The 22657-nt window shown below is 36.5% G+C and overlaps 1 protein-coding gene across 1 annotated transcript in view; it reads right to left on the bottom strand.

Annotated features, from left to right (window-relative positions):
• Positions 1-22657, bottom strand: part of USH2A (usherin) — a 231186-nt gene that overhangs the window by 76447 nt on the left and 132082 nt on the right. The window contains exon 12 of the mRNA XM_039249900.1: positions 964-1159. Within this exon, the coding sequence (XP_039105831.1) occupies positions 964-1159 (196 nt within the window). The remainder of the gene's footprint in view (positions 1-963; positions 1160-22657) is intronic.

The raw sequence follows: 22657 nt of genomic DNA, 5'->3' as shown, positions 1-22657 counted from the left end.
CAGGTTAGTGTTAGGAAAACCACGGAAGACTTGGCGTCTTGAATGACAATAGAAAGGTAGAGGTCTTTTTTAAACTTCCTATATGAACCAAGACATGTTCAGTTAAAATACAAGACTCACGTCATCAGGAAACTTTCCTCTCATAATATTCTCATATATCAACATTTCAAAATGCATTATGTACATAGTGCATTTTGGGCTCTTGATAAATTTTGTCCTTATGTGGCTGTGGTTCCCCTCAAAAATGCTGGATGTAATAAATTGCTATAATCAAATCTAATTTCTGAAAAATACCTGTGGGAGTAACAAACAAAAAAGCACGTCTTGTATAAAAAAATGATAAATAACACCGAAGGTGGCTGTTTACTATAATCAGCTTGGTGCTGAAATACAAAATTAAAATTATGTGGCCCTTTATAACTAACCCTACCAATATACATGATCTGTGGAATTATGTTGACTTATTTTGCATTTCATAGGAACAGTTCAAAGAAATATAATAGAAAAAAATGGAAAGATTTATCACAAAGGACCCTGTAGCACAGAATATTTTGAAAAAATCCATTTATTTTGGTCTATTAAGAAAACTAGCATGGAAATGATTTGCTTAGAACTCATTAAGTGTAAAACATTTTGAAAAAGTGCTAATTTTCTAAAAGAAACATCTATGCAGTAAGCAAATTATATTTTTCTATGACTTATTAGTATGGGACCATGTGAACTAATGCATCTACAGAATAAAGAAACTTCTAAAGGGTTGATTAAACTAAGCTTCAAGCTGTAGCTTGATAGAATTATTAATTTAATCATTTTTAGACAGTTAATTTCATCCAAATTGTTTTTTTTCCCCCAGCCTGCCTTGAGCAAGGAAACTTGCTTTACTCTTCAGTTAAGAAATCAAATAGAGATTTTTATTCCAGATGGTAATAGAGACGTGACTGTAAACTTTTGCATTACACATACCAATAACATTTGCTTTGCACTTGCACTGGCCTGAATTTTGGTGACAGGTAATATCTCCATCCACTGTCCCAGAGGTATTACAGTTACAGGGACTGCAGCCATCAGGATCCAACTCTTGTAGATTGTAGAATCCATTCTGGCACTGACTGCACTGTCTGCCAGACACATGTCTCTTACAATTACACTGGCCTCCAATCTAGAGAAGATACAACATTTTGTAGAATGATGAACGTATCTATTTTTAGATAATTTGCTCATTAGGTACAAGACAGGGAGGGAGGGAGGGAGGGGGGAAAAAAAACTTTAAACAGACAAGAAGGTAATAAGGTACTTTTCCTCCTGACACAAAACATGGGAAGCTTCAGCAGGGTGAATATATAGAACTGAATGAAAATAAACCCCGAAGAAGCCAGTAGTATGTGACTCAAAGGGAAATGTGGAATTAAGCACTAAGTACCATATAAAGAAATCAAAATATAGTCATGTGGAGATTGAAAATAGGAAAGAGCCAGCAGTTAATTTAGTCTCACAATTTTACCTCTCATCTATTATTTTCCCCTCATCTACTGTCTCGTTGACCCAAACTTGCTTGATACGTGCCAGGTGCTTAAATTAAGGACAGATCTTTCTATAATATCATCCCGTCAGGGTCTCAACAGCATTCAAAATAAGATTCTTTGTTAATAGAACCATTTGTGCCTATTGATATTGACCCTGATAACTTTTTTTAAATACAATTCTGTTTTTAGGAATATTTCAGTATATTTATGGTGCATTTGTAACATGGCTTAGTCACCTTAAGTATATTTAGCTGATTTATATTGTGGTAAAAAATGCAAAAATAGTTATTTGTTTCAGAGTAATGTCAAGCAAAATAACAGCTGAAAAAAAGTAGTTTTCTTCTTCAAGCTGCTATTTCAGAATGAAATGCACAAAATATATAATGCTTATCTCCTACCTACATAAATAAGACTGTTGGTTTAAAAAAAAAAAAAGGTAAATAAGAGCCTAAACTTTCCCTGAGGGAAAATAATATGAGACATTTTTAAATAACTTAAGGACTTGAAAAATATGCCAATGTAGACATCAAATCAAATCTCTTATAAAGTCACTGGCATTTCTCCCTGATTTTCTTTTACATGAACTGAATCTACACTTGGGGACTGGGTTATCACACAGGGAATAACCTACGTGTAGACAGGCATGATTTGATTTACCTTTAATTTCAGGTACATTAAAAAAGATCAGGTTGGGGGGCATCTGAGTGGCTCAGTGGGTTAAGCATCTGAGGTCATGATCTCAGGGTTCATGGGATCGAGCCCTGCATCTGGCTCTGCACTGACATTGCGGATCCTGCTTGGGATTCTCTCTCTCTATCTCTCCTCTCTCTCGGCTCCTCCCCTAATGTGCATACATACTCTCTCTTTCTGTTTCTCAAAATAAATAAATAAACATTTAAAAAAAAGAGAGATCAGGTTGGGATTCAGTTGCAAAAATGTAGAGAAGCGTTTTTAATTGAAGAATTTAAAGAAATATATCCCTGCTTCATGCTCCCTCATCTGAGATATAGGGACTCACTGGACTCATTCTGTAAAGATAAAATAATTGATATCAAAATGTTTAATACTGTGAAAAATCGAGGTTGATACATGCACCAGCTGTAGTTGTAGAGAATAAGGAACCTCAATATCAAAGATGCATATAGGTCCAGAAAGATGTATAAAACCCTGAATTATTTCTTTGTACCCATGTTCCCTTCCCCCACTCTCACCCAGCCCCATGGAATCCAGATAATTATTCACAACAGAGAGTGGATGTGGCCTGCAAAAGTAAGTGGCATTTTTTGTTGAGTATGTGTTATATACAGCCATGAAAATCTAATAGCCCCCTGATTACATGCTTTCCTGCAAATAATATGATTTTAACACCATTTCTTTAACTTAAAAGTTTGCATAATACATATAAATTATATCTTCTTTAAGTGAGCTATGTGGTTAAAATGTGGTTTCAAAGTAAGTGATAAAAGCTTTATGAAAAGTTTTCATTTTAATCTGTCTCTCAAAATTCATCTGAAAATATAAATATAATTCTGTAGAACCCAGTTTTGTTTATATGTTGACATATAAATCTACACATCCTTGAAGACCAATTCCTCTCCACCAAAAGGTAGAAAGACAGAAGGCTGTGCTTCTCTCCTTAAAAGCACACTTCCAAAAAGTCAGATATAACACTTTTCTGTTTCCATTCTCTTTGGTAGAATGCTTCCACCAATTGAATAATACAACGCTAAAAAGTCACAGGGATGAAAGGTACAATGTACAGAACAGAGTCCATGGTATTAAAATAGTGTTGTATTGTGACAGATGGTAACTATATTTGTGGGGAGCATAGTGTAACATAGAGAGTTGTCAAATCATTATGCTCTACACTTTAACATTGTATGTCAACTCTACTTTAGTAAAAATAAATAAGAAAGTAAAATATACTCCTGTAATTGTTATCCCTAGAAAGATAAGGTAAAATCTATATTCACATAAAAATCTAAAAAATAAAAAGCCTTAAGAAAGAAGCAATCTGTAAAGGAAAGAAATTTTGAATATTAAAAATACAGTAGGCAAAATAATATCTCAAAGAGAAGACTTGAAGAGAAAGTGAAGAAAATTCTTCAGAAAGAATAATAACAATAGAGATGAAAAACAAGTAAAAATAGAACATTTCCAGAAGGACAAAAAAATAGGGAAAAAAGGGGGGGGCTGGGAATTACCAAAGAATACAAAGTAAACATTTTTTCCAGACATGAAATGACAGTTTAAAGGGACTCAACCAGGGGCGGGGCACCTGTGTGGCTTGGTCGGCTAAGCATCCAATTCTTCTTCTTCTTTTAAGTTTATTTTTATATTTTGAGATAGTGTGCCAGCAGGGGAGGGGTAGAGAGAGAATACAAAGCAGGCTTCACATTGTCAACACAGAGCCCGACACACAGGGCTTGATCTCACAACCCTTCATCTCACCAACCATGAAATCATGACATGAAGTGAAATTAAGAGTCTGCTGCTCAACCTTGGACTCCTGATTTCAGCTCAATTCATGATCTCACTGTTTGAGAGTTCAAGCCCCTAACTGGGCTTCACGCTAACAGGGTGGAGCCTGCTTGGGATTCTCTTTCATTCTCCCTCTCACTGTCCTTCCTCTACTCTGTCTCAAAATAAAGATATATTATTTAAAAGGGGGGGGGGCCTCACCATGTGCTAGCAAAATTAATGGTAGGGGAAGGGAGGACAATAACTGGTAGAATCCCAGAAAGCATTCAAACAAAAGGCACAGATGCAAAAGGCACAAAAATACCTAGAAAACAATCATCCCACATAAAATAAATATAGAATATTACTGAAGTGTTCTACAATGTTATAGTTACCAGTACACTAAATCATAACTTCCAAAGTATGAGTAAACTTATTTGCCAACCTATAATTCAATACCACGTCAAACTATCAGTTACAAGTGAGGAAAGAATCCTGATACTTTTCAGATATGGAAGGATTTAAAAATATAACTTCCTCTCTTAGAAAACCATGGAGATATGACACCAGCAGATAAAAAAAAAAAAAGTAAACAAACAAGGGTGCCTGGATGGCTCAGTTGATTGAGCATCTGACTTCAGCTCAGGTCATGATCTCACGGTTCATGAGTTCAAGCCCCACGTAGGACTCTGTGCTGACAGCTCAGAGCCTGGAGCCTGCTTCAGATTCTGTGTCTCCCTTTCTCTCTCTGCACCTCCCCCACTCATGCTCTGTCTCTTTCTTTCTCTCAAAACTAAATAAACACCAAAGAAAATTTTTTAAGTAAACAAACAATAGCAACAATTCAAGCATGGGATAAATGGGATGAAGATTCAGAAGTATGTGGGAAGTGTCAGGCTAATGGCTGAGCAGGAGACACAGAGGGCCACTGGTCCAGAGTAGATCCAAAGGGTGGAACCCTCTGAGAAGGTGGGCCCGTACAAATGTACTCATTACACTAGGACATATTAAAAAATAAATTTAAAAAACTTATAGATATGTATGTTGCAAAGATGTCAGCATTTGGGGGAGAAATTAGAGACGGACTATATAGAAAGCTAAACATATATAAGCAAAGGGGTTATTCAATCTTTAAATTATTAAATCCTTACTAAATTATTAAATATAGACAGGATAAAAGATTATGAACATTTTTGAAGACAGAGTCAACATGATTTGCTGACGAATTATACATAGCTGCTAAGAGAAAGAGAGTTAAAACTGATAATCATTGGTCTTGCCATGAATAATCAGAAGGACAAAGTTGCTGTTAGCTTAGATGGGAAAGGCTATGGGTGAAGCAGATCTGGGGGGAAAATCAGGAGATCGGTTTGGGACACATTAACTTTGAGATATCTGCTATATATTGACTATTTAATTTAAAATATGAATGTGGAATTCACTTGGGCATTGCCTGCATATCGACAATATTTGAAGTTAAGTATCTGCAAGGGAACAGAGGTAGATAGAGGAAAGATCCATAAAGAGGATTCTGGAGAGGAGTGACAAATTTTAAATGGAAGAAGTGATAGCATGTTTATTTGCTTATTGGGAAAACAAAACACAGGTGTACACATTGATAATGCAAAGAAGGGAAAAGTCAAGTGCAGTCCCTGACTCACCCAGCATCATAGCGTCTCCACTGGGAAGTTGATATCTACCCATTTCTTTCCTTTTCCAATACAGAGTCCCTCCCAAGTTAAAGCATTTTCCCTCTTCTGCTATCCTACAACAGTTTATTGCTATATTATACCACCCCACAATTCTCCAATGTCTAATTTATAATTATTATATGCCTATCTGAAAATACCTCTCCCCAGGGTCCTATAAGCAATCCAAGGGCTCTAACCTTGTGAACCTTTCTACCTCCCCTGGATCCCCCAGGGTTTCTGACACATAGATGTTCAAGTTCATTCTGAGTAAATGAGCCTTGGATTTTCTCAAGCACTCCTTTGCTTACAACATCAACCTTTTTTTCTTTGAATGCTTAATACATTGCAGGCAGAGCGCTGCAGTATTTTATTTATTTTCTCTATTTATAACAAATAATCCTGTGAGGCATAATAATTCCAATGGAAAAGTAAGTGACTTTGCCAAGGCCTACCTTAAATGGAAACCGAGGGCTATATAAATGGTTGTGACCTTCCATGCTTATGCACTGCGCTACTGTGCCTTAGAATTTAACACTCACTTGTATTCTGTTTCCACAACTAAACGGTATAAGTGTAAGTTCCTTAATCATTTGGATATGACACAATTACTAGTCACTATAAACTATACTCTGTTCCCAAGTATAGTTGAATCTACCTGAATCTTAGTTATCTAGAAAATGAGCATATATATACACCTATATCTGTTATCAGGATTAACTGAAATTATTAATTTAAAATTATCTAGTATCATCTCTAGCACATAGTAAGTTCTTGGCACATTAGCTATGATGATTACTATGTAGATTTCACACTGATATTGAACAAATAGTGGTAATTGAACAAATTCATCAAATGACTGATAGTCAAACTTTTTTTCATCCTTCTAGAATACTTGATGGATGTGTGGCAGGCACTTGCAAAATACAAAGGCCTGTGCCTTTGCATCCTGTGGAACGGTGCAGAAAGCTTTGGATGTTCTTTCTCTTCTCTCTTTTGCTCATTCCACTGCAGGTACACAGCCACTTTTCTGTTCCTTGAACACATGAGGGATGTTCTCACTTTAGGATGCTTGCATAGCCTGTGCCCTCTGCTTATGATTCTTTCCTTAGATTTCCACACAACTAACTCCCTCACCTCCTTCAGTTTGTAAATCAAATGTCACCTTCTTGATGGGATATGTCTTGACTACATAATCTAAAATCGCAAGTCCCTTCCTTAAAATGGCACTCTGTATCAGGCTATGTAGCAGTGGTGGATACATCCATTCCAATGTGTGACCACTGAAACAATGTGGCACAGATATCAGTGACAGTAAAAAAGAGTAAGATTTTGCAATAATTATCTCAGCTTTCTCAGCTCTCTTCTATATTGAGATGAAATTCTGTTGGGCTGATTTCAAGGCATTGGGTAATTCTCACATGATTTCCTTTGTGTTTAAAGAAAACATGAAGTATGATTTCAAAATTAATAAATTAGGTGAGCATAGTCAATATTTATCAGAGGTTCTCTATGTAATAGACACTACATTTTAAGTAAGTGAAAGCAACACTGCTAAAACAGCAGAAATATGTCTTCCTATATACTCATTTGGCTGGTGTTAGAGAAAAATCTAACGTTCTTTAGATTATATCTTCTCACTGAACTCACTAAAAGCCAATGAAATATTGTTGATGTTGCCATGCAAAGTAAGAATTTGAAAAGCAAACTCAAAAGCTTAAAGAACAGGAAGTCTGCCCCAGAAATTAAAGTGGATTTGAAGGGTAATGTTCGAACAGAAAAGAAATACAAACGAGGGCAAAAAAAGACATATTTTAAGCAGTGAGTACATTCTTCAGAATAGTCTTTTCTTTTGTAGAGACTATAGACTTTTATAGAAATTCTTTAATTTGTATCTTCCTTGTTGAGGAACGCATTGATTCACATGGTTACTCAACAAGTGTTTATTCACATTCAACCACACAGTATGCATCTTGTGATTTTTATATAAAATCACATTACAAGAGAAACATCTCTCAATTTCTATCACTTTTCCCCTCAGAATGGTGAGCATCACCCAGCAAGGGCACAAAGGATGATTCCTATGCATCTATTCGTCTCCCCTAATCTATTTAACAAACTATCAAATTAATTTTCCTCCACTTCAATTCTGATCATGATATTCCTGTAGCATTTTGTAGGTAAAATGGATTCAGAAAATAAGAGGACACAATTTCTGCATATATAAAAAAATTAAAACCAAGTAAAAGTTGTTTTGTTTTATTATCACTAAGTACTAGAAATTCCAAACAATGCTTGTGGTACGTTACTCTTCCCCACGAGGGTGGACTGCATCCACTGCCCCCTCCACACCAGGAACACTACTATGTCACTTTTGTGCTCATGGATATTCGATAGCTCCCTGTTGCCTACCTAACAAAGTCCAAATTCCGCAATGTGGCCTCGTCATGCCTCTCGGTCTCTCATAACATTATTAGCATACTTGAGTGACGGCCCCAGAGTTTCTATGAAGGCCTAGATGGCAGCATTCTGGCTGGAAATGTTGTACAGGGATTTGTTTTGTAGCTATGCTTGCCTTTTTCCCCTTCATTTTGCACTACATCTGACCTCTGAGAATTTTGAACAGAAGTTGTAAGAGAAAATATCCTTGCTTTGTCTCTGATTTTAAGGGGGGAAATGTTTATCGCTAAGTATGATGTTAGCTGAACGCTCTTTGAAGATGCCCTTTCCAGATTGAGGACTTTCTATTCTATTTCTGGAGTATATTTATCATGAAAGTGTTTTGATTTTTTCAAAAGTTTTTCAACATCCATTGAAATTATTACATGGCAATTATGTGGCTTATTGCATTTATTGATTTACTTTTTAAAAATGCTTATTCTGAGAGAGCGCCCTCTTGTGTGCATAAGTGGGGGAAGGGTAGAGAGACAGGGAGAAGGAGAATCCCATTCTTTGCACTGTCAGCACAAAATCTGACATGGGGCTCAATCATACTAATGGTGAGACCATGATCTGAGTCAAAATCAAGAGTCCAATGCTGAACTGAGTCACCCAGGCACCCTGCATTAACTGATTTTCAAACATTAAACCAACCTTGCATTCTTGGAATAAATGCCAAGCAGTCATGATGCATTACCTGTATTATATAGCAACTTGCCAATATATTATTATTTTACATCTATGTTCACATGGAATACTCAAACGGACTTGTTTTTATATGTTTTATCAGGTTATGGGAGTAGATTTAGGTAGCCCTCGTAAAATGACTGGGGGCGTATATACTCTTCCTTAGTTTTCTAAATGTCTATGTATGGCTGATTTGATGTATTCCTTTATGTTACTGATGAATTCACCAGGGAAGTGATGAGGGCCTGAAGTTTTCCTTCTTGAAAGGGAGTTTTGAAAGTTGAATTTTGATTGCAAATTCAATCTCTTTAATTTGTATGAAGAACTCAGATTTCCTATTAGGTTTGTATTAATGTTCTATTTCTTCTTATATTAGTTTCATGTTTACTTGTCCATTTCATTTAAGATATCAAATGTATTAGATGAGAGTTATTCATAATACTGAAGTGTTTGTAGAATATGATATGATGTCCCCCCCCCTTTTTTTTTTTTAACAATTTCTGATGTTGGCAATTTGTACTGTTTTTCTTATTGATCAGTTTATCAATTTTATTAATCTTTTCAAGGAACTAACTTTGAGTTTATTCATTTTCACTCCTATTTGCCCAATTTCTATCTGGCTGATTTTCAGGCTTCCTTTCCCCGTTTCTTCTCCTCCTCACTTTGTGTTTAGTTTGCTCACTTTTCCTTTCCCATCATCAGTCTTCTGGCTCAGAAAATAGCTTCACATTGATGCCCTCCTGCTTACCTGATGCAGTCATTTTGTCACTTGTTCCTAATCATTAGGGCCTCTTTTCCCAGTTTTTAAAGAGACTAAAATGACCCAAAAGGAATGGAGTTTGGGTAAGTATAGGAAAAACTGAGGCAGTAGAGTTGAGCATTGTGGTGAGTAGGTGAAAATTGGAGGGAAAGATAAGCTTTGTTGGATAAAGAAGGTGGAAAAAGAAGGAGAAATAGGGGCCATCACATAACAAGGCAAACAACAAGAATTTGGGCATTTTTTCCATGTATTCTAGGTAGTTACTTTCAGTTAGGCAGTAAAAATTGAAAGGGATTTGAGAGGAAATAGGGACAATGAGTATATGGCCACGGAGTCTTTAAGTCTTTCCAAACTTTAACACACTAATAGCAAATTTAAACAAAAAAAAAACCCACCATGAATAATATTTATAACAAAACTAGGTGACCAGAAACCCCCAAAGAATAGCAAATGGAAACAAACCACCAATAGTCACAAGATCTGTGTCATATCCCTATCTGTAAGGGAGAAAGCAGACAGAAGTCACAGGGGATCTGACTTTTGAAGGATCTGAAAACTAGACAGCCCAAGGTCCAATGTTCCATTTGAGAACGGGCCACTGCATCTGAAATCTGAATCTGAATCTGTGGTTTCACTGGCCCAGCAGCAAGTGTTTGCAAGAGATCTGCAGTGGGCATTGAAGTCTGGAGAAATCCAGTTCCATGACTTCTCAAAACAGACTGGCCACAGCACACTTTCCAGGCTCCACACTTAGGAGACACTATTGAAAGTGGATGGGCACATGTGTAGCAACATGGATGGACCTTGAGGGTGTTATGCTGAGCGAAATAAGTCAGGCAGAGAAGGACAAATATATGTTTGCACGTATAGGAGGATTAGGAGGAACTTGACGGAGGACCATGGGGGAGAAGAAGGGGGAAACGGTGGGGGAAAGGGAGAGAGCAAACCATGAGAGACTCTTGAATGCTGACAAAAACTGAGGACTGATGGATGTGGGGGGGAGGGGGGATGGGCATGGAGGAGGACACTTGTGGGGATGAGCACTGAGTGTTATGTGGAAACTAATTTGACAATAAACTATTTGTAAAAAAAAAGAAAGAAAGAAAGAAAGAAAGTGGATGGGCACAATTGAGGGTTCAAACAATACACACCTAAAGACAAAAATTCTGAAGTCAAGACAGGTTTATCATTGGCAATGAAAACAATCCTTACCAAGTTTTTAAGTAATAATAATAAACATTTCAGGGAGGACAAATTTAATTTTCTTCTATTTAATTCTATTTCATTTTCTTTTATTCACTATTATTTACCTCTTGACAAGCATAGTGCATAGATGCCCAAGATAGATGTTTGCTGATCAGGTAAATTATTTAAGGCTTGTTGTTATGTCACTGACATGTATTCAGGAGACATTGTCAAATATAATAGGAGTTCTAAAAATCAAAATTTTTATTCAATTTTGGTAGTGGGTTAGAATTATAATGGGTTCTTATAGAATACCTACTCCTAATTCTTCTCTATTCAAGTAAAAAAAAAACACTATATATTCATAGATTTCAAAATATGTATCTCAATCAAGCACAAATACCATTTTTAAATGCTGAAAAATTTGGAATATACAGATCTACAACATAATGTTTTATGTATTCCAAGTTTGAGTCCTTTGATTATCCACAACCAGACTCAGAGCTATAGAAATAAAGTCCCTGAAGGTCAAGGCCAGGAATCTCTGTTTTTAAAAAAATTACATTGGTGGGGTACTTGGGTGGATCAGTCAGTTGAGCATTTGACTTTGGATGGGGTCATGATCTCATGACTTCAGTTCGGGTCAAGAACTCACAGTTACATGAGTTCAAGCCCTGCATTGCACTCACTACTTTCAGCACAGAACCTGCTTTGGATCCTGTCTCTCTCTCTCTCTCTCTCTCCCTCTCTCCCTCCCTTGCCCTTCCCCCCCCTCCTTCTCTCTCTCTCTCTCTCTCTCTCTCTCTCTCTCTCTCTCGCTGCCCCTCCTCCACTTGCATGCTCTCTTTCTCAAAAATAAAAAGGAAACATTAAAAAAAGTTGCTTTGGTGATTCCCATGAACATTAAGATTTAAGAACTAGTGCTTTAAGCACTTGCTATCTATTCTATCACTGTACTAAGTCAATTGCTCCTAGGGACTCAGTCTTACTCTTTTTTCTTCTTAGTCAGTCATGCAGCTCATTAAATTATTGATAGGTCCATCACTGAGCATCAAAGAAACATCGTCTCTCTGAACTGAGTCAATATTGAAGTGTTCACGCTACTAATCATCTGAGTGTAAATTGTGACAATACACTCATTTTAGCAATTTTTTAAAAGGCATTTGTGAAACATCTAATCATTTGCAGCACTACTGGTGCTTCTAAGGAAAAAATCTATCCATCTATCCATTCATCCGTCTTTCTTCACACAGTATATTCTTCCTGCTAAGAGCTGGCTTAGGCATAGAATTTGGACCCTGAAAACCACTACATACTTCTAGTAAAGATACGTCTTTCCTTAAGCTTCTGACTCTCTAGAGAAGAAATATCCATATTAATATAACAGGCTACCTTTGTAAGATACTCATTCTACTTGGAAAATAAATAAATGAATCTGCAGTGGTTTCTGCCACATACAAATGTCATGAATTAGAGAATGCCAGGTGAATAATGTACATCATAATACTTGTTTCCATTTAAGTATTTTGTGATACTGCTGTTTATCATCTTGCTGAGCTGTCGAAAATACTCATTTGAGAAGAAAGGCTTCTAAGTGGGTGTAAAACTAAGATGTGTTTTCTTTTCCATTCTACAATGTCTGTCATTTGTCAGGTTGGTATATTTTTATAGCTTCCCCTCCAAAAGACATTTCCAAGAAACTGCTTTCCAAACTTCCCCATCATAATCTCTAAGGAGTAGTGCAAAAAGGTAAAATACTGAAGCATGCTCAAGCAAAGTGATAGTAGGAACAAAATATTTTTTTCTCAATACTTTGAGTGTTCAAAATGGAAAGAGTGTAAAGAGATTCCCCATGCACTGTTGTTGCCAGCAATGATACATACTTGAACAGTTTTAAGAGGAAATACTATAATTATAGTCTTTCTAGTTCTCAAAGGGGTATAATTTCATATTGCATCATCCTTTTTTGGGGAGGGTGTCTCTTTCACTCAGAGATTAGAAGCTATAAATTGTGAAAGATGCATGCAATCTACATAACTGTGTTAAATTAGAACATTTCATAAATGTCATCTGAATGACACTATACAGTATAGTCTTATTGTAATCTGCTGAAAAATTAATATAAGTTATTAACAAGATGGTGTTTTGACTTTATCAATATGAAATATCTCATGTAGCACTTAACAATATTTCCAACATGAATAAATACATTCTCCAGGTGTATAGTTAATGTTGCATAGAAATATGCTTTTATGGGGGCGCCCGGTGGCTTAGTCGGTTAAGCGTCCGACTTTTGCTCAGGTCATGATCTCGCGGTTGGTGGGTTCGAGCCCCGCGTCGGGCTCTGTGCTGACTGCCAGCTCGGAGCCTGGAGCCTATTTCAGAGTCTTTGTCTCCCTGTCTCTCTGACCCTCCCCTGTTCACGCTGTCTTTCTCTCTCTCTCCTAGAAATAAATAAAAAACATTAAAAAAAAAAAAAGAAATATGCTTTTATGAAAGTTAACTTATTTGGTGTAATGATCATTTGTGTTTTATTTTGTAAAGGCAATCAAAGTTGCTATGAATTTGCACAATAATTTTTTACTATTGTGTTAGTTTGTTGAACCATTGGAAATGTAAATCTCAAATATATTGAGAGGGAGATGTCCATTGAGATTATAAACTAAATAAATCATGCTTAAAAGAAAATACTTTTCCAAAATATTCAAATTAGTGTATGTGTAAAATAATAAGCTGAATATTTGCTATAAATTAAGCACTAAAGGAGCTATACTATCTTTTTAATATCACCCAAGTCTCCATTTGAGAATTATATTGGTTTTAAGAAATTAAAATGGGGGCACCTGGGTGGCTTAGTCGGTTAAGCGTCCAACTTTTGCTCAGGTCATGATCTCGCGGTTGGTCGGTTCGAGCCCCGCGTCGGGCTCTGTGCTGACTGCCAGCTCAGAGCCTGGAGCCTGTTTCAGTCTGTGACTCCCTCTCTCTCTGACCCTCCCCTGCTCACACTGTCTCTCTCTCTCTCTCCTAGAAATAAATAAAATATTTTAAAAAAATTAAAATGCCAATTATGTACATTTTATGTTTTTTAATATTTAGAAATTTGTTAACAATTAGGATTAAATTAATAGGACTTGGAATAATGATCCTGACATAAATGGATATGTTTCCTCTCTACTTTTATTTAGATAATGTATGTAAGTCTCCACATAAGCAATGGGCTGTGGGTTCCTCTTATGTGCCAGTGCTAGGAACAGATGTTTAAGTAAGATCTAACATCTCTAACCTCAAGCTGAGGTTAGGAAACAAACAATAAAAGTTTTGAATTTCTGCTCTACACAGTTATTACCTGTGTGATCTGGGAGGAACTACCCATTTCTCCGAGGTCCATGTACTGAACTACACAATGGATAAATTAATAACTCCTTCACCAACTTGGTAAGGACTAAATTAACCGGCCAAAAGTGCCCGGCATAATCCTTAATACATGGCAAGTGCATGACAAATGGAACCTATGAAACTTTACAGACTGGTTTTTGTCCTCACGCATTTTAAGCACTGTCAACTGCCTGCCAATGTATTATACATTTCACAATGTGGCATCCTCATATAGAGCACCCACATAGTGTCTCCAGGTGGAGACCCGTCCTTCTGCCCACCAGAAGCTTAAACAGTCCCCAGGCCTGCATAACACTGGGGAACCTAGTATCCTTACCACTCATTCACCCTTGATACCGGAAGTGCATCTGCCTCTGGAAGTACCCCGCACATGAGTCTGGCAGGAGAAAGGAGGCTGGCTGTATTCTGTTCTGAATGAATCAGTATCATCAAAAAAAAAAAAAACAAAACAAAACAAAAAAAAAAACCCACATATAAAGTGTCTGTGATGTATTGACTACTTTCTAAACAAACTTATCATACCTATATCTATATTCATATCTAAATAATTTTTCATCCTTTAATCATAATCCCAAGAAGATACACACACACACACACACACACACACACACACACACACACCCATCCCTCCCTCCCTCCCTCCATCCACCCATCCTATGGTGGCTGCCCTGGCTAAATGATTTAAAATACTCATTTTTTGAAATTATCTTCAAAATATATGGTCCCTAAGTATCCTTGATACACTATTGCTCTTTACGCTTACCCCCTCATCTGGGAGCATCTAGAGAGGCCATGATTATCTTTTCACTCACTTGTCCATGGGGCTTCTCTCTCACATGTGTTCACGAATAAGTATTTTCACCTTGTAAGCAAGCTGGCTCTCCTCCCACACCACACACAGCCCCCTTTTGCTGACATGTGCTGAAAAAGCTTGATCAGACCAGGCGACCTTCCCTTGTTGCCTCTGTCACTATATGGGGTCCACCCCTAAGCAGGCACTGTCCCCAGTATTAATGGTGTGGCAACCCCAATGTGCTGATAAAGTACCATATTCTCAGGGTTTTCATTAAACAGAAGCCACTGCATTATATATGTAGAGAAGAACATCTTCCTCATTTGGGGGCTGCCTTCTGTCATGTGGGCAATGAACCCAGATGGCTGGCTCTCCATCAATAGCCATCCTCCTCTTCCATAGTACACAGCTGCACTTAGGAAGGAGCTCCCCAGCCAGGGACAGCAGTTTTCTAGCCTCCACATAACTAGCCTGACTAGCTCTTACCAACAGTATGATAGCAGAAGAGAGGTATGCCTCTTGTGGATCAAGACCTTCAGAAGATGAAAGTTGGTTCTCTAATGTTTGTTTGTGGGTTTTTGTTTGTTTTCTTTCTTTTTCTAGAGGAAAGCAGAGCCAGGCAATAGAAGGAGGCTATATCCCTGAACTTTCCTCTGGAGGAGACCCAGCAATCAACCTGGAACTGCTACCTTAAAGGGCTATATGAATAAAATAAAATAAACCCCTGTATTGTTTGGGTCACTAGTCATTTGGGGATCTATTTGTTACATCTGTTTAGCTTATCCCAACTGCTATTGAGTAGTAATGCAATGGGCCTTATATCATAATATCCTACACTTGTTAGTTAAATCAACATCCAGTTACTACCTAATAACCCTGCCAATTCTATCTTCTGTTTGAATCTAGCTCTAAATGCCTGAGAAATCATTATTTGGTCAAGTTTTTATACCATAGCCCTTGGGATAAGCTCATTCCCAAGGAGATGCCAGGTGTGTTCAAACATGTAGATCTCAACATAGGCTGAGGGTTGGAATTTCACCTCAGTTATAGCTGCATCCATTTTATCTCCAGGCAGTTTGCCATAACCTTGGTTCTTGCATAACTCCAACAGTATGAGCCTTTACTGATAGGTCAGATCCATCTCCCCCTTCCTTACTCACTTATACCCTAGCACCTTTGTTCTGATCCTTTGCATGTGGCCCTCTGTATTCTCGGGTCAATCAATGGATACTCAGCTTGCCAGCTGCAAGAGAAATATTACTACTCATTTCTCCTTAAGTCTCTGAATGATGGACTACAACTTAAACCCAGCTTTTCATGTCTTTATTTAAACTCTAGATAAACTTCCTACCTTTCATATCCTTCACCATCCTAATGTTTATAGCCAATATCCATATATCATGCTCGTCAGTCAAGCTTTCCATAGACTGAAGAAATGTGTTCATTATTTCTATTTGTACACCTTAATATGTGAAAAACACAAAATACAAGGTAATATATTTCCAGAAAAATCACACAGTGACTTTTGGACATGTTGTGGTAATTGATGACAAATACCTAGTTCTGAGCAGATGAGAAAGCATTGATGAACTGCAGGAAATGGTGCATTATGTACAGAGAGTATATTCTGTTCCATTTTTTAATGTATTTCCTTAAAAATTATCACCCTGGCACAACAATAAATTTTTGTGAGTAGGGTCCTTATTCCTCACGATTCCATCTTCTTTGGGTCAAATCTGGAAATACTTTCTTCACTGATGCCTTTCCATTTCATCTAATTCATTCCAACCCCTTGTCTCCTGCCTTATTAATCTATTTTTTAATGTCTCTTAATCATCTCTTTCTGTTCTGGCTCTATTGCAGCAGTCTATTGATGTCTTATTGAGCATTACAATCAACCATTCTTCTTTCTTTTTATATAATTACAACTATATTTTCAGTTTTCAGTCAACTCTCAGATTCCCTTATTGTTTTTTTCTCCATTTTTTAAAAAAAATCACTTAGTTTAAATTTTCTAATTCTGAGGACACAACTTAAGGTACAATTTGACTATAATTTAACAGAGGCTTAGTCATAAGGAAAACTTAGAAAACCATTTGGGATTTCAGAAGATGGAACAGAGTAAGCCCATTCCAACCAACTGCATACACTTATACATAAGAACACAAGGGGCAATGTTTACCCCCCTTTCTCACATACATCTACATCCAGTTTTTTTGGTTTTTGTTTTGTGTGTGTGTGTGTGTTTGCATATACATCTTTGACAGTGTTTTAGCAATTTGGTTATGAAAGAGTAGTCCAGAGGCCAGCAGCATCCCAGGGCATCAACCTGGGAACTTTTACAAACTCAGACTCCCAATTTTCACTCCAGACTTCCTGAATCAGAACCTGCCTTTTAAATTTGTTTTAAATGTTTTATTTATTTCTGAGAGAGAAAGAGAGAGACAGCATGAGCAGGCGAGGGTCAGAGAGAGAGGGAAATACAGAATCCAAAACAGGCTCCAGGCTCTGAGCTACATGTCAGCACACAGCCCAACAAGGGGCTCAAACCCACAAACCATGAGACATGACCTGAGCCGAAGCTGGATGCTTAACTGACTGAGCCACCCAGGTACTTCAAGAACCTGCCTTTTAAAAAGACATCTGAGAAAGGTGCCTGGGTGGATCAGTCACTTGAGCGTCCAACTCAATTTCAGCTCAGGTCATGATCCCAGGGTCAGGGTCATGGGATACAGCTCCATATTGATTCTATGCTAAGCATGGAGTCTGCTTAAGATTCTCTCTCTCTTTCTTTCTCTCTCTTTCTCCCTCTGCCCCTTTACCCTGCTCATGTTCTCTCTCTCTCTCAAAATAAAATAAAATAAAGTTAAATTAAATTTAAATTAAAAGACATGTGAGATATTCATATGTACATAAAAAGTTTGACAGTCACTGCTCTGGCTGACCTCCCACATCTTGATTTTTGCAGCTTAACTCATGGTTTCTTAGTCAGATACAAGAACACAGCAAAGTAAGAAAGAAAAAAGGTAAGAGGGATGGAGAAAATCCCAATCAGGAAAGCACTCAGACAACATTTCTTAAATACCTTCTACATTACTCAGGCCATGAGTCATACTAGTTACTTTCTCTTAAGTGTTTTCACCTCAACCGCATTAACCGTGGAGGTGGCTGTAGCAGGCACTCCAAGAACACCAGCAAACATATAAAGAGTAGGGGCAGTGGGGGAGCACACTGGAGAAGGAGCAGACTTCTGTATTTATCTACTGTAAGCATGAGTTCACAGACCTCCAATACCTCAGAATTCTTGTTTTTTTCATTGTTTGTATTTGTTTATTTTTTAAAGCATCATCGGAGCATGGGACTTTATCTAGTTTATCTGAACTTGAGTCATAGTAGATTGGGGGAGGCAGGAAGAAAGAAAAGTCAACCTCGGACTCAGAAAAGATGTCAAATAACTTACACACTGACTTCAAAGGGAACAAGGAAGGGCAGTGACATCCTGGGAAACTTGCATTATATTCATCTATGCTAATAGCCAAGGCTGGTTTTAAGACAAATGGACTTATTTTTCCCCAGCACAGTGAATTTTCATCTTTTTTTTTTTTTTGGCTCATGTACAGCTTTTGAGTCTGATGAAAGTACTGAAAACTCTTCCCTCAAAGATACATAAACAAATAAAAAACACATAGACACACAACTACATGCAATTTAAGGATATAAGTGAATGCCCTAAAACTTATCCATGGTATTCTAGAAATCCAAAGACTCCATATTAAAGATTCCACAATGATAGTAATGATTCTTTTCCATTTTACACACTCTTATTAATTTTAATATTATGCTTTAAATGTTCTATGTATCTTGACTTTGGCATTCGTTTTTGTTTTTTGTTTTTTGTTTTTTGTTTTTTTTTTAAGGATTTAGTGACTCAGAGCATTACTTCATGCCATTCTCAAGATCTTGGCACTCACATGAGGAAGAATTATAACATTTCTTATGGAAGAATAAGGCAGACATGCCATATGAGATTGGATTGAGTTTCAAATGACAACTGCCAAAGGGAAAGTTCCCTTCCAGAACACAGAGCGCACAACATAGTCACTCAGGCCATTTGGGGCTGGCTTGATTCCTAAGTTATTATAACAAAATGATACTTGAACTACTGCCTAATTTCCTTGTATGCTCCCTAATATTATTAAGGATTGCAATTGCATGAATTTCTAAAACGTCCTTGAATTCAATTTTACAGTTTATAATTCTGACATTGTTGACAACTTTTTAAGTGCGTATTGTTATCTCATTGAAAATGACATTTTTTAGAAATCTTTTATAACATTATTTAGCCAAGGTGTATTTGGCACCGTAATATTCATACCTAATAATAATTCATATACTTTATGTTGATACCAGGAGCATGAGAAAATAATAAAAATCATAGTAAATATGAGGGGTGCCTGCGTGGCTCAGTCAGTTGGGCGATCGACTTCTGCTCAGGTCATTATCTCGGGGTCTGTGAGTTCGAGCCCCACCCCGGCTCTGTGCTGACAGCTCAGAGCCTGGAGCCTGCTTCAGATTCTGTGTTTCCCTCTCTCTCTGCCCCTCCCCCACTCATGCTCTGGCTCTCTCTCTCTCAAAATTAAATAAACATTAAAAAAAAAAGTAAATATGAATGTGATTTATAGACAATGTAGAGGTTTTAAATTCACAGACCAATTTTATCAGTGCACCTACATTCAGATTCCTATATGTAGCTCTCTGGTTACATATCAGATTTAATAAATATTCTCTTTATTTCTATCTGACTATAAAAATTACCAGCAAAGTAAATTAGGGAGAGAAAAAAGGGAAAAGGAAACATCTTTTCAAAACAAAAATATTCAAACAGGTTTTTCCTTTTATGCATTTTTAACCTATATTTGTGTATATGGAGAATATTATACAGAAGTATCTCTTAAAAAACTTGTTCTCTTCCTGTCCCTCTTCTTCCCATCATCTTACTCCTGAGCTCAAAGTACATGTTGTAATATGTGTCAGTAATTGTTTTCTTCTTACCATTGAATTTTATTTCACTGAGTAGATATACTACATTTTATTTATTTATCAGCTAATGGGCATTTGGATTACTTTACATGTGCCTATTATGAATAATGCAGCAATGAATGTTATGAGTAAAATTACGTGAGGATATATTTATTTTAATTTTGCTTGGGTAGATACCTAGGAGTTAAAGTGCTGGGGCATACAGTGACTTTACATTTAATATTTTGAAAAACATGAGACAATGTTGTGATCGTGCAAAGTAGGTATCTAACTTCATTCTTTTGCATATGGATATGCATTTGTCCTAATGCCATTTATTAAAAAGACTATTCTTCATTCACTGATACCCCTGTCAAAAATCAGCTGAATGTAAAAGTGAGGGTTGTTTCTAGACTCTCAATTGTATTGCAGTGATCAATTAATCAATCTGTCTATCTAGCTATCATCTCCTTAAACCACATCACACTGTCTTGATTACTGCAACATTATAGTAAATTTTGAACCTAGAAAGTGAGTCTTCCAACTCTATTCTTTTTCAAGATTGTCTTGTCCATTTTTAAGTGCCTTGAATTTCAGTATGAATTTTTCAGTGATCTTACAAATGTCTGCAAAAAGGCCAGTTGGATTTTAAGAGGGTTATGTTGAATCTGTAGATCATTTTGTGGACCATTAGCAATATTGTTTCTAATATATGAATGGGATGTCTTTCCATTTAATTAGACCATTAATTTCTTTCAATGATATTTTGTAGCTTTCAGAATTTAAGCTTTGGACTTCTTTTATTAAATATATTTCTAAGTATTTTATTCTTTTGATGTTATTTAAATGCAGTTGTGTTCTTAATTTCAACACTGTTCATTGCAAGTACACAGAAATACCATTGATTTTTGCATCCTGATCTTGTATTATATTCTGCAACCTTGCTTAACTTTGATGTTTATTAGTTCTGATAGTTTTGAATAGATTTTTTGAATTATTTTCCCTAGAAAATCATGTTATATACCAATAGAGGTAGTTTTAATTCTTCCTTTTTGATCTGGGTGACTTTCACTTTACTCTTTTGCCTAATTTTTCCTGGTTAGAACATGCAGTACAATGTTGAATAGCAGTGATAACAGGAGACACTGTGCATCACGTACATGCTGAGTGTGGCTCAAGTTATGAGGATTGTTGTGTTAATCTCCATATCAATTTCTTTGGTGTTCAAAATGGTTTGGTCCTGTGTTAGCTGCGTTTTCAGGATAAGACAAGCTCAGGGTCTCCATGCTGCTCCACCATTTTAACTCCTCCCCTCCTTGCTCATTTCATAGCCAGTCTCTCTTCTACTCTTTGCATATAAATATTATTTATCATAAACCAAAAAATATTGAATAAAATGCAATCATTAAACACCTATTTTGGAAAGCATGCTTCAAGACCATAAAGAGCACTAAATTCTTTTAAAATCTATTTTGAATTATATTTTTTTCTTGGAAAATAATTATTTTTCATTTCTTCTTTTTAATATTTCTCTCTTATACTTTTTTCATTTTGTATATTAAATATTTTAATATAGGTTTGATATGTGGCAACATTCTGATCATCTGTCAATACAAAAAGAAGTTTTAACCTCATACTGAAGTGATAGTTTGGTAAGTAGTGGGGATTTAATATTACTTCAAAATATCTTCCCTTGGAACTTTTAAGGCAATTCTTCTCTTCAGCAACATTAGTTCCCGATTATGTCAATATTATTTTTTAATCTTCTTTTATATATATAGAATTTATTTTGAAATAATTATGAATGCACAGGAAGTTGGAAAGATAGTACAGAGGAGTTCATATGCTTTTTGCCCAGTTTCCCCAATGGTTATTACATTTTACACAATTATAATACATTACTCAATTTTGACATTTGCACAGTGTGTTCAAATGGTTCTATGGGTTCAATGCCATTTTATCACATGTGTACACTTGTATAACCACCACCATAATCAAGATGGAGAACTGTTCCATCACGACAAAGATGGCATTTATACTCAAATCCATCACCTTTCCCTCACTATCTCCAACCTCTGGTACCAGTAATCCTTTCTCCATCCCTATAATTTTGTTATTTTGATAATATTACATAAATGTAATCATACAGAATATGCCTTTTGGGGACTGGCTTTTTTTTTTTTCATTCAGAGTAACACATTTGATATCTAACCTGTGTGTGTAAGTAGTTCTTTTCCTTATATTTTGAAGTAGTATTCTGTGGTATGGATGGTTTGTTTAACCATTCACCCACTGGGAAACTTTTAGCTGTTTCCTAGTTTTGACTATTGTAAATAAAGCTGCTACTAAAATATATGTATAGGTTTTTACAGACATAACTTTTCATTTCTCTGGATTGAATGTCCAGGAATGGAGTTGCTAGTTTGTACTGTCTATTTTGTTCTTCACAACTCTTAGGGGTGTTTGGATGGCTCAGTTGGTTAAGAGTCCAACTCTTTATCTCTGCTATCCTCATGATCTCCCAGTTCATGAGATCCAGCCCCACATCAGGCTCTGTACTGACAGCATGGAGCCTGTTTGGAATTCTCTCTCCCCTTCTCAAAATAAATAAATAAACCTTTAAAAAGTAAAATAAGATTCTCAAACTATTTTTCAGAGTGGCTTTATCATTTTATATTCTCATCAACAATATGTGATCCAATTTCTC

The sequence above is a fragment of the Hyaena hyaena genome, unplaced genomic scaffold (assembly GCF_003009895.1).
Source record: "Hyaena hyaena isolate Hyena2069 unplaced genomic scaffold, ASM300989v1 scaffold_349, whole genome shotgun sequence".
Taxonomy (NCBI): domain Eukaryota; kingdom Metazoa; phylum Chordata; class Mammalia; order Carnivora; family Hyaenidae; genus Hyaena; species Hyaena hyaena.
This window is presented reverse-complemented; position numbering and strand designations above follow the sequence as displayed.